Below are 13,655 nucleotides of genomic sequence, written 5' to 3'. Positions count from 1 at the left end.
TCTCCAGGTTCTACTGCCTGGATGTCCAGACTTGGGAGGACACAGAATTCGCAAGGGCAGTACTAAGTGGGCCACGGGCAGCCTGCCACCCGATTCGGAAGTAGCTTTGGTACATCCCATTGGTCCTGAGTCCATCTGCTACATGCTAGGAAATGGAGAAATTACCTGATAATATCGTTTTCCTTAGTGTAGACAGATGGACTCAGTATCCCGCCCATGGCTGCCGCAATACACTGAAGACAATTCCCGAGAGCAAGACAAGCACGGGTAAGCCACGCTTCCTTTCAGCTAGGACACCCATAGTTACCGAGTGTCTGCGTTTATCGGTTGAGGGCACTGGCTGTCTCCAGCTATAGTCCACGTCAACCAGTTCAAGTTAATCAAATTTATCAAGTTATTCAAGTTAACCAAGTTATCCAGACACACATATCTCCACAATTGCTTTTCGAGGAGAATGCTGAAGAGCAGAGCTTCCTGCACGGGTATATGTACTGGTACTGAAGTCAGATTGAAATCTGATTCAGTTTCCAACTGCTATCAGGAGCACACTATACCCATTGGTCCTGAGTCCATCTGTCTACACTAAGGAAAATGAAATTATCAGGTAAGTAATTTCTCCATTATAGCTAACTAATGCGAGGTTCCACTTTGGGAGTCACCACCCAGGAAAAGGATCTAGATATCATAGTGGATGATATGTTGAAAATCTCTGTGTGTGGCGGTGGCCAAGAAAGCAAATAGAATGCTAGGAATTACTAGGAAAGGAATGGAAAATAAATTGGAGAATATCATAATGCCTCTCTTGCTCCCGCACCTTGAGTATTGTGTGCAGTTCTGTTCACAGCATCTAAAACAAAAAACAAAACTAAACTAAACATAGGTTTAGAAAAGTACAGAGAAGGGTGACCAAAATGATAAAGGGATGGAATGATTCTCCTGTGAGGAAAGGCTAAAGAGATTAGGGCTCTTCAGCTTAGAGAAGAGACAACTGAGGGGAGATTTGATAGAGGTCTATAAAATGAGTGGAACAGGTAAGCGCAAATATATTGTTTACTCTTTCAGAGAGTTCAAAGAATATTGGACATTCAATGAAGTCACTAGGTGATATATTTAAGACAAGAGAAAATATTTTTTTTACACAACGCATAATTAAACTTTGCAAGTTATTTCTGGAGGATGTGGTGAAATCTATTAGTGTAGCTGGTTTAAAAAAAAAGTTTAAACAAGTTCTGGAAAAAAAAGTCCAAAAACTATTATTAAGGTGGACTTGGAGAAATCCACTGCTCATCCGTTTGGTAAGCAGTATGGAATCTTATCGACCTTTTGAGATCGTACTAGGTACTTGTGACTTGGATTGGCCGCTATTAGAAACAGCATATTGGATTTGATGGACCTTTGGTCTGCCCTAGTATGGCAAATATGTTCTTATGTATCTCAATGATTGATCAGAGCTAACTCACTACAGGAGAGCCAAGTGACATGGACAAGAGTGATTCTGGTCCTAGAAAGCTTGGATTGTGAACAAAAACACATAAAGCAATTTTTTGCCTTTCCAGACGGATAACCAAATTATTGGCTCAAATGCAGACATTTGTCTTGGAGAGTCCTCAGTGTTTGGGATTACCTACAGTTTCTGGGATTAGTGTTCGCCACAGTAGACTTGGTTCCATGGGACAGGGCTCACATGCATCATCTACAATTACCTCTGTTGTCTCATTGGTCCCCACAGTTGCAGAATTATGACATTCATCTTAAAACTACTGCCATCAGTGAGGGATGGCCTGTTTTTGTTGACTTCACCTGAAAATCTGTCAAAGGAGATGGATCTGAAGCCTCCCAGGTAGAGTCTGGGCAAGCTTGGTGGGCTGGAGATTTTATTCTTGCAGTTGAATGTCTCAGGATCTGTGATGTATAAGTTGGTTAGTTCTGTTGAAGTTTCAGCCCTTGGTGAAGGGAGTGGCAGTTCCAGGTGCTCTCAGAAAATGCAGTGTCACACATGTGGGCAGGGGGGACCCTCAGATTTCAGTGGTTGGTTCAAGAGGCAAATCTTTCATCTCTCAGCAGCTCACATTGCAAGAGTGAAAAACTTTCAAGCCTATGTCCTCACAAGAGATATATATTGTTTCTGGAGAGTGGTTGCTCAACCAGGATGCCTTCCAGATGATAGTGAGCAAATAATGCACTCCTTACATAGATATCACGGTGAATTACAAGAATGTGAAGGCTGACAGATTCTTCAGCCTCTGGAAGGAATGAGTTTCCAGTAGAATAAATGTTGTAATTCAACTGTGGTCGAAAGACGAGCCTCATTGTCTTCTGTCCTTGATCTCTTATCGGCAAAACATTGAGAAAGATAGATCATCAGTTGAAAGTTATCCTGGGAGCTCCAAGCTGGCCAATGCAAATCCAGTGAGACTGACTGTCAGCATACCTCTCCATCTGCCTTTTATGTAGGGGTGGTGTTGATGTATGTTTATGGCTAGGCTCTTGAAAAGTGTCTCTTGTGCAGGAAAGGATATCCTGCAGCACTGACTCTGTTGCATGCCTGCAAGAACTTAACTTTTGACTTGTGTGTGAATTTGGTGTCTGAGGTGTGTTGCAAGGTTCTGTTGTTGCCTAAAATTGTTTCACTATTTGACCCAAACCAGACAAATTCTTCTCCAACTTTCACTAAGGAAGAATTCTTGAGGAAAGACCAGTCTTTTTCGACCTGTGGCAAATTCTGCTGAGATATCCCTTTAAAAAAAATATGATGGACTGTTCTTTTCAGTGGTCCTTGTAAAGGAGAGTCTGCATTGAAGTTATCTTTGTCCCAGTGGATGAAGGAGATAATAGCTTCAGCTTACTTGCTGAAGAATCTTCAAGCTCCAGAGAGTCACCATGCTTATTCAACAAGAGCTCTGGCCTCCTTGGGCAGATGCTACACTGGTTACTTTAGAAGATTTTTGTAAGGCAGTGACTTGGTCATCTTTGCATTCCTTTACTATGCATTACAAACTGGATGTTCAAGCAAAGGTGGATGCAGCCTTTGGAGCTAGCATTTTTAAAGCAGTCCTTTCTTCTTCCCACTGTTAGAAAGGGCTTGGGTACTTCCCACATGTCTGGACTGGTCTAGCATGATAAAAGGAAGCAGAAATTTATTCTTACTTATTAATTGCCTTTCCTTGAATCCTGCTAGACCAGTCCAGGACCCACTTAGGCAGGTGCTGTGATTTGCTTTGAGTTGAGAGCTAGTATGTTGTGCAGATTATTATTTCTCCAATAGGTGCTCACTCTGTAACATTATTTTCCTTCTCTTGATTCTGTGAAAATGCAGGTAGGGGAATGTGAAGGTTTCCCTTTTGTGAAGATTATTGATGTTTGTGCGGTGATCTACTCCATAGCTTTGTCATTAGGATACTGGCGTGTAATTTGGTTGCAACAGTATTAGTAGCAGTGATGATATTACTAAAACGTTGTTTTGTCTCCATCTGCTGGCAGGGTGGCATAAACCTACAAATCTGGACTGGTCTAGCAGGATGAAAAGGAAAAGAAATTAACAAGTAAGAATATTGGGCAGATAAGAGCAGCATTTAATGATAACATAATGACCAACATTTTTTTCTTGAATGATTAGCTATTTAAATGATAAATTTAATAATTTCAGCTATTTCACATAGATTCAATCTTTTGTGACATCTTGATGGTACAACCTACCTTGCAGAGGACTATTGCATTTTGAAAGTGGATGTAAAGAAATTTTAAAACATGCTATTCCAAAGGCTTTTTTTATTTGTTTTAAACCTTCACATCAGCTGCACAGTCCAGTGAATTTCCTATTAAGTGAATAAGCTTGAGGCTGAAGGTTTTATTGTTGTGCTGAAAGTTAGGTGTCTTCACCTTCAACCTAGAGCATTTATCAAATAGGCAGGAGCTGTTATCAGATAAAACTTTCTGCCAAGGGGCACTGTTGATGTTAGAAGTTGGAATTAGAAAAAATATTTGAGAGCCATTAGCCTGAATCTTTTCATATTTTCTTTTTAGTGGCTGCATCGGTGGTGTGATTCATTGGGCTTTTATTGCCAGTTAATACCTGGTTGCTGATTGGCAGGCAGAAACTGCTTTTTTTTTTTTTAATTTCAGATAATACATGTTAGATCTTGCTGGTGATTTGCTAGCAGGAATGTTCAATTTTATCACTGTGTTTAATGCTTTTGTTCTTAGGAGTTTTATATAAACTAGAAAAAAAATGAAAAAGGTCATGCCAATGATTTTTTTTATTTTTTTTTTAAATACTGAATCACTTTTCCCTTTTCCCTTTTCCAGGGTCATCCAAAAGTTTGTGAAAAGCTAAAAGCCCTCATGGTGGAATGGGGAGATGAATTTAAGAATGACCCTCAACTTAGTCTAATATCTGCTATGATAAAAAATCTTAAGGAGCAAGGTGTTACATTTCCAGCCATTGGTTCACAGGTATGTATAATAAAAACACACACAGGGCTGTAGCAAAATGTTTGGGATGATTCCTCTACTTTTAAAATATAAAAGTTTACAATGTTCATTGTTTTTAGAAGTTTGCACAGTGCTAGAATTTGGTTTAATAAATTAGCATATTTGGCATTCTCTCAGAGACATGTCCAGGTCAGGGGCACCTCTTGTCCTGTTCTTCTTGCGGCCCTGTACACATACCAGAAATGATGACTTTGTATGAAATTCCCCAATTCTCTTGACCTGTATGTTTGTCTTGATTAGATGGTAAGCTCTGTTGAGGAGGTACTGTTCTTTATGTGGTGGTTGTACAGCGCTGCATACATTGAGTACCACTATAGAAATTTTAAGTAGTACTAGTAAGTGTCCCCTTTAAGATTTGCCTTGAAGTCTGAACAGCATTCTGTGCAGTTTTATACAGCTCCAAAGTTTTACTATTGCTTCCCCAAGTACTTTGCTTATGAAATATGTAACACTCATAGTACCAGGTAGGAATAAGGGACAATTTGTTATATGGTAAGAACATAAGAACATGCCATACTGGGTCAGACCAAAGGTCCATCAAGCCCAGCATCCTGTCTCCAACAGTGGCCAATCCAGGCCATAAGAACCTGGCAAGTACCCAAAAACTAAGTCTATTCCATGTTACTGTTGCTAGAAATAACAGTGGCTATTTCTAAGTTAACTTAATTAATAGCAGGTAATGGACTCCTCCAAGAACTTATCCAATCCTTTTTTAAACCCAGCTACACTAACTGCACTAACCACATCCCCTGGCAACAAATTCCAGAGTTTAATTGTGCGGCGAGTGAAAAAGAACTTTCTCCGATTAGTTTTAAATGTGCCACATGCTAACTTCATGGAGTGCCCCCTAGTCCTTCTATTATCCAAAAGAGTAAATAATCGATTCACATTTATCCATTCTAGACCTCTCATGATTTTAAACATTCTGCGGAGTGTTATGTCTCTTATGTTTTATGTTGATTATTTTATGAATAGTTTCTTTAATATGCCTAATATTTTGAGAGAGCGGATTATAAATATTTTTAAATAAATATTGTTTAGTTATTGGAGTACCCTCAATTGATTATGGCTCTTGCGGATAGTGGACCCTGTTCTGGCTTTGTGAAAGGGTCTCAGAATATACTCCATTTACTTTCTGGTTCCAAAGAAGTAAGATAGTTTTTGACCTATTCTGGATCTCAAGCATGTGAAAAGGGCTCTAAAGTTCACTCACTTCAAGATGGAAACTTTTAAAGTTGGTGATAGTAGCAGGAAGGCAAGGGTTATTCCTGACATCCATGGATTTGTCTGAGGCTTATCTTCATATCCTAATAAGAAGGGAGCATCAAAAATATCCTCAGTTTGTATTGGTAGATCAACATTTTAGTTTCAAACTCTTCCTTTTGATCTGACTGCAGCTCTAAGAACATTTACTAAAGTGATGGTCATAGTGGCAGCAGCCCTTCAGAAAAATATCTTGGTTCATCCTTAGCTGGACAGTTGGTTGATACAAGCAAAGTCAGAACAAGAAGGTAAAATGGCGACTGCAGTTAAAGCCGTCCTCTGCGTTGGGAACCTCCATCCTGCTTGGTAAGGAGGCCCCCGCTCCATCGGGTCCTCCTGTCCTAGCCCTACCAGGCCCTGAAGTCTGTGCGGGGGATCAACCGCTGTCCCTGTCAACCTGTTCCCTATCGGGCTCCTCGACATCTGCATCAGGCAGGGATCACGGCGATCATCGAGAGAGGTCCAAAAAGCACCAGCATCGGGCGACATCTTCCAAACCAGACCTTGAGAAGGCATTAACCTGTCTCCCACAAAGCGGTCAAGGGTGGAAGAAGCCAATCCCTCCGCCACCAAGGCCTCCAGGCAGCCTCCACCGACACCGGTGGACAGCTCTGTACCCTTTCAGCTGGGGGATGCACCGATTCCACCGGCTCCTCCTCAACCCATTTTCTCCTCGCAGAGAGGCGTGTGCGGCTGACGGTTGGCCGGGCCCTGCAGGGCCTCAAGCCTCTGGTTCTCCGGGTACAAGCTCCACCACAAGAGCCTGCTCCACCAGTGCTTTCACCTTTGCTTGAGCGGCTCGGTATATTACCCACGCAGCCAGCTCTGGTGCCCCAAGCCCCTCAATGGCCTCTGGGTGTACCACTGCCATTGCCACTGGCCCCCATACCACTGAGCGACTCCTCTGAGGAGGAAGGGCCATCAGGCGCGATGGTAGGCCAGAGACATACATTGCCACCTCACTGTCTAGCTCTCCCAGGGCCTTCGGGGTTGATTCCACAGATTCCTTCGGTACCCCTGATCCCGCTACCACCATCTGATCCCTCGAGGGTGTGAGGCCCTCCGATGCTTCCGGTGCCTCTCTGTGTCTTCGAGGACCAGGCTGCGCACACCGATGAGCCTTTGGCCCCCCCCCCCCATCCCTGTAGGTTCGCAGTGGGGGCAAGGCCCCTTACAATCCCTGGGAGGGTGAGGCATCTATATCCTCTTTGGAGGAATCTGAGTATCTGCCTTCTGAACCTTCTTCCCTGGAGGAACGATGGCAATCTCCCTCCGAGGACCTCTCCTTTGCGGGGTTCGTCAAAGCCATGGCCAATTCAGTGCCCTTCCAATTATTGACAGAGCAGGAGTCCAGCACAAAATGCTTGAGATCCTGCAGTTCATGGATGCCCCGAAGGAGGTGATGACAGTACCAGTCCATGATATTTTCAAGTAACTTGTACCCTACCTTTGGGAGCATCCCATATTAGTGCCACAAGTTAACAGAAAGACAGATGCGGTGTACCTAGTCCAGCCATCTATCGGGTTCCACTGCCGTCAACTCCCCCACCAATCGGTGGTGGTGGAGTCAGCCTTGAAAAAGTCTGAGGGTTTGTAGCCATGCCTCGGCTCCGCCAGGGCAAGAACATAAAGCCCTAGATGCATTGGGATGCCGAGTGTTCCAGGGCGCCATGCTCATTGCCTGTATAGCTTGTTACCAGCTTTACATGGGGCTCAGTGAGCGTCTGCCTCAACAGTTTCAGGAGGATTTTCAGGCTATCGTCCAACAGGGCCTGGAGTGTGACAAACACGAAGTCCGCTCAGCTTATGATGTCTTCGAGACAGCCATGAGATCTGCTGCAACGGGCATTGGGACCCATCGGATGGCTTGGCTACAAGCCTCCAACCTGCGACCTGAGGTACAGGACCGTCTCGCTCTCTTGCCTTGTACAGGCGAGAACCTGTTTGGGGATATGATTAAGGAGGCTGTAGCCTAGCTGAAGGATTGCCATGAAATCCATCAATAGCTGTCGGCTAGCACTTCCGACACGCAGCCTACCAGGAAGCTCTCATGGCAGTACCTGAGATGACCTTTCTATAGGCCTCATAAGTATTACCCGCCTGCACAGAGATTCAGGGCTCAGAGGCCTGTACCCAGGGCCAGACAGAGGCAGCCTGGGCCACCTAGGGCGCCCACTACTCTACCACAGAAACCCGCCACAGGATTTTGACTGGTGGCGAAGGAGTATGTGCCACCCTTCTACGCGGGACCCTGTCCCCCTCCCCAGTTGGGGGTCACCTCCAGCATTTTGCAGGTGGATGGCTCTCGATCACATCGGACCTTTGGGTCCTATCTATCATTCGCCAGGGTTACAGACTGTCCAGGATAGGGCCTACTTACCTCAGGACAGGGCAGAGACTTTATCAGCTCTTGCACAACATGTCTCCAGCTGCCCACATGTCTCTGCCCGCCAGCTTCTCCAGCTGCTGGGCCATATGGCAGTGACGGTGCATGTCATCCAGTTTGCTCGGCTAAACATGCGCCGAGCATAATGAACACTGTGCTGTCAGTGGTGTCAGGCATTGCGGGACATGCATGCCCGCATCATGGTCACTGAAAGCTTGTGGCAGTCCCTTCTGTGGTGGACAATACCTGCAAACCTGGAGTGGAGTTGCTGCTTTTGGAATGCCAAGCCCCAAGCCACTCTCACCACTGATGCTTCTCAGACTGGGTGGGGAGTGCATGTTCTGGGTTACTGCACCCAAGGGCTTTGGTCGGTTCAGGAGGCTCGGCTCCAGATCAACCTCTTGGAGCCACGAGTGGTCTGCAGTGCTCTGTGGGTGTTATGGGAGCTTCTCGTGAACAAGGTAGTGCTGGTTCAGACAGACATTCAGGTGGCCATGTGGTACCTGAACAAGCAAGGCGAAACACAGTTGTTTCCCCTCTGCCAGGTCTGGACATGGTCCATTGAGAATGGTATCACTCTCCAGGCTGTGTGTCTTCTGGGAGTGGACAACATCCTGGCCGATACCTTGAGTCAGTCATTCAGACCCCATGAATGGTCACTCAATCAGGTGGTAGCGAACATCATCTTCCGCTGCTGGGGGACTCTGGACATAGACCTTTTTGCTTCCATGGAAAACAGGAAGTGCACAGGTTTTGCTCCCTCTGCAGGAGGGGCAGAGGACCAATAGCGGATGCTTTCTCGATCCACTAGGGGACATACTTGCTGTACGCCTACCGCCCCTTCCGCTCATATCAAAGACTCTCCAGAAATTGCAACAAGATCGAGGCTCCATGATCTTGATTGCTCCCTATTGGCCCCGCCAGGTCTGGTTTCCGACCCTTTAGGACCTAAGTGCTCAATCTCCAATTTAGTTGGGAATGGCGCCAGACCTCATTACCCAGGACCAGGGCAGGCTGTCACCCCAATGTGCAGACCCTGGCCTTCACAGTTTGGATGTTGATCAGGTGATGTTGGAGGCCCTTAGCCTACCGTAGGGGTATCCCGTGACCTCTTGGAGTCCAAAACCTTCCACCAGGAAATCCTATAATCTGAAGTGGAAGCAGTTCTCTTTCTGGTGTGAGGGTGGTGGTTTGGATCCCATCTCCCGCTCCCCTCCTGCACTTCTGGACTGCCTGGAGGAGTCTTCACAAAGTGCTTGGCGGTGTGAGCACATTTGCGCCAGAGCGGGGTTCATGTGTTCCCATATCTGGACGATTGGCTTATCAAAAGTTCTTTGGAGGAGGAAACTCTTCAGTCCCTGAACGTCACGTTGGGCCTCCTCCAGTCACTGGGTTTCCTCGTGAACTACCCGAAATCCCTGTTGACTCCGTCCCAGCGACTGAACTTCATCGGGGCAGACCTGGACAACCACGATGGGCAAGGCGTTCCTTCCCAGCGAATGCATAGCCACCCTGGCCGGGCTGGCCAGAGTCATCCTTCGCTGGCGGACGGCCTCTGCCCACCTGCTCCTGAAGTTGCTGGGTCACATGGCATCATCTGTGCCAATGGCCCGCCTAGCCATGAGGGTCACCCAATGGACCCTGCGGTCTCAGTGGTACCAAGCCATTCAGAAACTCTCCGCACTGGTCCAGATAACCAAACCACTCCAGCTCTCCCTCACCTGGTGGGTGCAGGAATCCAACTTGAGCAAAGGACTTCCCTTTCAGCCCCTGGCTGCTCAGGGATCTTGACCATGAATGCCTCCAACCTAGGCTGGGGGGGGGGCCCTTGTCAACGGCCTTCACATGCAAGGGCTGTGGTCGAAAACCGAGGTGAGATGCCAGATAAACTTCCTGGAACTCCAGGCGATGTGGTATGCACTCTTTGCATTCCATCTTGATCCAGACGTACAACCAAGTGGCCATGTGATACGTGAACAAACAAGGGGGCACAGGCTCTTATCTCCTCTGCCAAGAGGCAGCACAGATTTTGGCCTGGGCCCTGTCTCGTTCCATGCTCCTGCGGGCTATCTACCTGAGAACGTGAACGTGAGACTGGAAGATTGGGCATCCAACTGGCAGGTGAAATTTAATATGAACAAGTGCAAGGTGTTGCATATAGGGAAAAATAACCCTTCTGTAGTTACATGATAGGTTCCATATTTGGAGCTACCACCCAGGAAAAAGATCTGGGCATCATAGTGGATAATAATTTGAAATAGTCAGCTCAGTGTGTTGCAGCAGTCAAAAAAGCAAACAGAATGTTAGGAATTATTAGGAAGGGAATAGTTAATAAAACGTAAAATGTCATAATGCCTTTGTATCGCTCAATGGTGAGACCACACCTTGAATACTGTGTACGGTTCTGGTCACCGCATCACAAAAAAGATATAGTTGTGATGGAGACGGTACAGTGAAGGGCAACAAAAATGATAAAGGGGATGGAACAGCTCCCCTATGAGGAAAGGCTAAAGAGGTTAGGCTGTTCATCTTGGAGAAGAGACGGCTGAGGGGGAATATGATAGAGGTCTTTAAAATCATGAGTGGTCTTGAACGAGTAGCTGTGAATTGGTTATTTACACTTTCGGATAATAGAAAAACGAGGGGGCACTCCGTGAAGTTAGCAAATAGCACATTTAAAACTAATTGAAGAAAATTCTTTTTCAATCAATGCACAATTAAGCTCTGGAATTTGTTGCCAGAGGATGTGGTTAGTGCAATTAGTGTAACTGGGTTTAAAAAAGGTTTGGATAAGATTTTGGAGGCGAAGTCCATTAACTGCTATTAATCAAGTTGACTTAGGTAATGGCCTCTGCTATTACTGGCATCAGTGCATCAACCAACCTCTTCCCTTGCAATAATAATTCTTCAACATACATCGATATAAGGGAATGCTTGTGTGATGGTGTTTTTTTGTACGGTGGCTATATTTAAGGGCAACCAATCTGTGGCTGTCCTTGTATTCGCCCCGTCTATTGCTCTTTATTATCAAAATCTTGTAGTAATGTAATTTTTCTGTAACAATTTTTTCTTCTTTTTGATAAAACCCCAACTCCCTGTTCGCTGAGGCGACCCGTTAGTGAGTGAATAAATACTTAGAGGCATCTGTCTCTATAGCTTCTTACAGGATCGCTTCTGCTTGCCCGACATGGGCCATGTTTCGGCACAGGTGTGCCTGCTTCAGGGGCTACAGGAGGGATAGCTACTGCGTCCTGCTGGGTACACAGTGGCTGGTATATCTTCAACTGAATAAAATTCACAACGATTAGTCTGTTTTTTATACCTATTATAACCGCAAATTACTCACTCACCATTGTCAAGTCGAAATCACTTACGTTTAAGTTTGCCGTGCTTCTGACCGTGGACGACGCCTCATTTTCATGTCTGGGGCGTCTATGCCTATTCTGTGCTTTTATACTTACCGTGGGCTCCCTCCCGTTCTCTTCACTGAACCGAGGCTGACTCAGGTGTGCTGCATTACAGTAATTGTTAACCTGTGTGAGATTTCTAAAATACTCTCCAGGAAACTCTGTGTGCTCGATATCTTGACTCCTTACTGCTATACCTTATAGAGATCAAATTTCCTCTTTCTATATCTCTAAGGCACCCTTGGTTCTATGTTGAATTCATTTGGAGCGCCTAAATTACCCTTCAATTTGTACTGCGGACCTGACGGGAAACTGAACTCCCTCACGTCCGCTTGCAGCCTTAGAGGAAAGGGGCGTGTAGATTGACTCTTGGGCGTGGTGTGGCTAGAATTGTTTAGGCATTTCTAAGTAATGAGGAATCATGTTATGAGTGATCGCAGTGCGCTGCACCGATCTTGTCACACGTTGATGTAAACTCCTACTCAAAGTCTTCAAATCTATATTAATAGTTAGATTTGAAGACTTTGAGTAGGAGTTTACATCAACGTGTGACAAGATCGGTGCAGCGCACTGCGATCACTCATAACATGATTCCTCATTACTTAGAAATGCCTAAACAATTCTAGCCACACCACGCCCAAGAGTCAATCTACACGCCCCTTTCCTCTAAGACTGCAAGCGGACGTGAGGGAGTTCAGTTTCCCGTCAGGTCCGCAGTACACATTGAAGGGTAATTTAGGCGCTCCAAATGAATTCAACATAGAACCAAGGGTGCCTTAGAGATATAGAAAGAGGAAATTCGATCTCTATAAGGTATAGCAGTAAGGAGTCAAGATATCGAGCACACAGAGTTTCCTGGAGAGTATTTTAGAAATCTCACACAGGTTAACAATTACTGTAATGCAGCACACCTGAGTCAGCCTCGGTTCAGTGAAGAGAACGGGAGGGAGCCCACGGTAAGTATAAAAGCACAGAATAGGCATAGACGCCCCAGACATGAAAATGAGGCGTCGTCCACGGTCAGAAGCACGGCAAACTTAAACGTAAGTGATTTCGACTTGACAATGGTGAGTGAGTAATTTGCGGTTATAATAGGTATAAAAAACAGACTAATCGTTGTGAATTTTATTCAGTTGAAGATATACCAGCCACTGTGTACCCAGCAGGACGCAGTAGCTATCCCTCCTGTAGCCCCTGAAGCAGGCACACCTGTGCCGAAACATGGCCCATGTCGGGCAAGCAGAAGCGATCCTGTAAGAAGCTATAGAGACAGATGCCTCTAAGTATTTATTCACTCACTAACGGGTCGCCTCAGCGAACAGGGAGTTGGGGTTTTATCAAAAAGAAGAAAAAATTGTTACAGAAAAATTACATTACTACAAGATTTTGATAATAAAGAGCAATAGACGGGGCGAATACAAGGACAGCCACAGATTGGTTGCCCTTAAATATAGCCACCGTACAAAAAAACACCATCACACAAGCATTCCCTTATATCGATTACTGGCATCAGTAGCATGGGATCTTCTTGGTGTTTGGATGCTTGCCAGGTTCGTGTGGCCTGGTTTGGCCTCTGTTGGAAACAGGATGCTGGGCTTGTTGGACCCTTGCTCTGGTCCAACATGTAAATTTCTTATGTTATTTTGGCAGGGACAGAGACCTCAGCTGGATATTCCAGCCCCAGGAGTCCCTGAACCCCTGTGTAGCGGACAGGATCTTCCGCCAGTAGGGTCAGCCAGATGTGGATCTCTTTGCATCCTCGCAGAATCACAAGGTGGACCGATTCTGTTCCCTGCACAAGGAAGGAAAGGGACTAGCAGTGGATGCTCCTCTATGCGTACTCTCCGATTCTGCTAATAGGCAAAACTCTCGTGAAGCTACAGCAGGACCGAGGCTCCATGATCCTCATAGCCCTGCATTGGCTGCATCAGATCTGGTTCCCCATTCTCCGCAACCTGTCTATCCAGAAACCCATTCGCCTGGGCACATTGCCTGATCTCATCATGCAGGATCTGGGCAGGCTACACCACCCGAACCTCCGGTCTCTATCCTTAACGGGCCTGGATGTTGAAAGGCTAATGCTGCAATCCCGCAACTTTTCTGATAAT

General features: G+C 45.7%; 1 protein-coding gene across 3 annotated transcripts in view; it reads left to right on the top strand.

Moving 5' to 3' along the window:
• STAM (signal transducing adaptor molecule) overlaps window positions 1-13,655 on the top strand; it is a 214,711-nt gene that overhangs the window by 75,503 nt on the left and 125,553 nt on the right. For all 3 annotated transcript variants that reach the window (XM_029588752.1, XM_029588751.1, XM_029588753.1), the window contains one exon: window positions 4,306-4,452. In XM_029588752.1, the coding sequence (XP_029444612.1) occupies window positions 4,306-4,452 (147 nt within the window). The remainder of the gene's footprint in view (window positions 1-4,305; window positions 4,453-13,655) is intronic.

Source organism: Rhinatrema bivittatum, chromosome 2 (genome assembly GCF_901001135.1).
Source record: "Rhinatrema bivittatum chromosome 2, aRhiBiv1.1, whole genome shotgun sequence".
Lineage (NCBI taxonomy): Eukaryota > Metazoa > Chordata > Amphibia > Gymnophiona > Rhinatrematidae > Rhinatrema > Rhinatrema bivittatum.
This window is presented reverse-complemented; position numbering and strand designations above follow the sequence as displayed.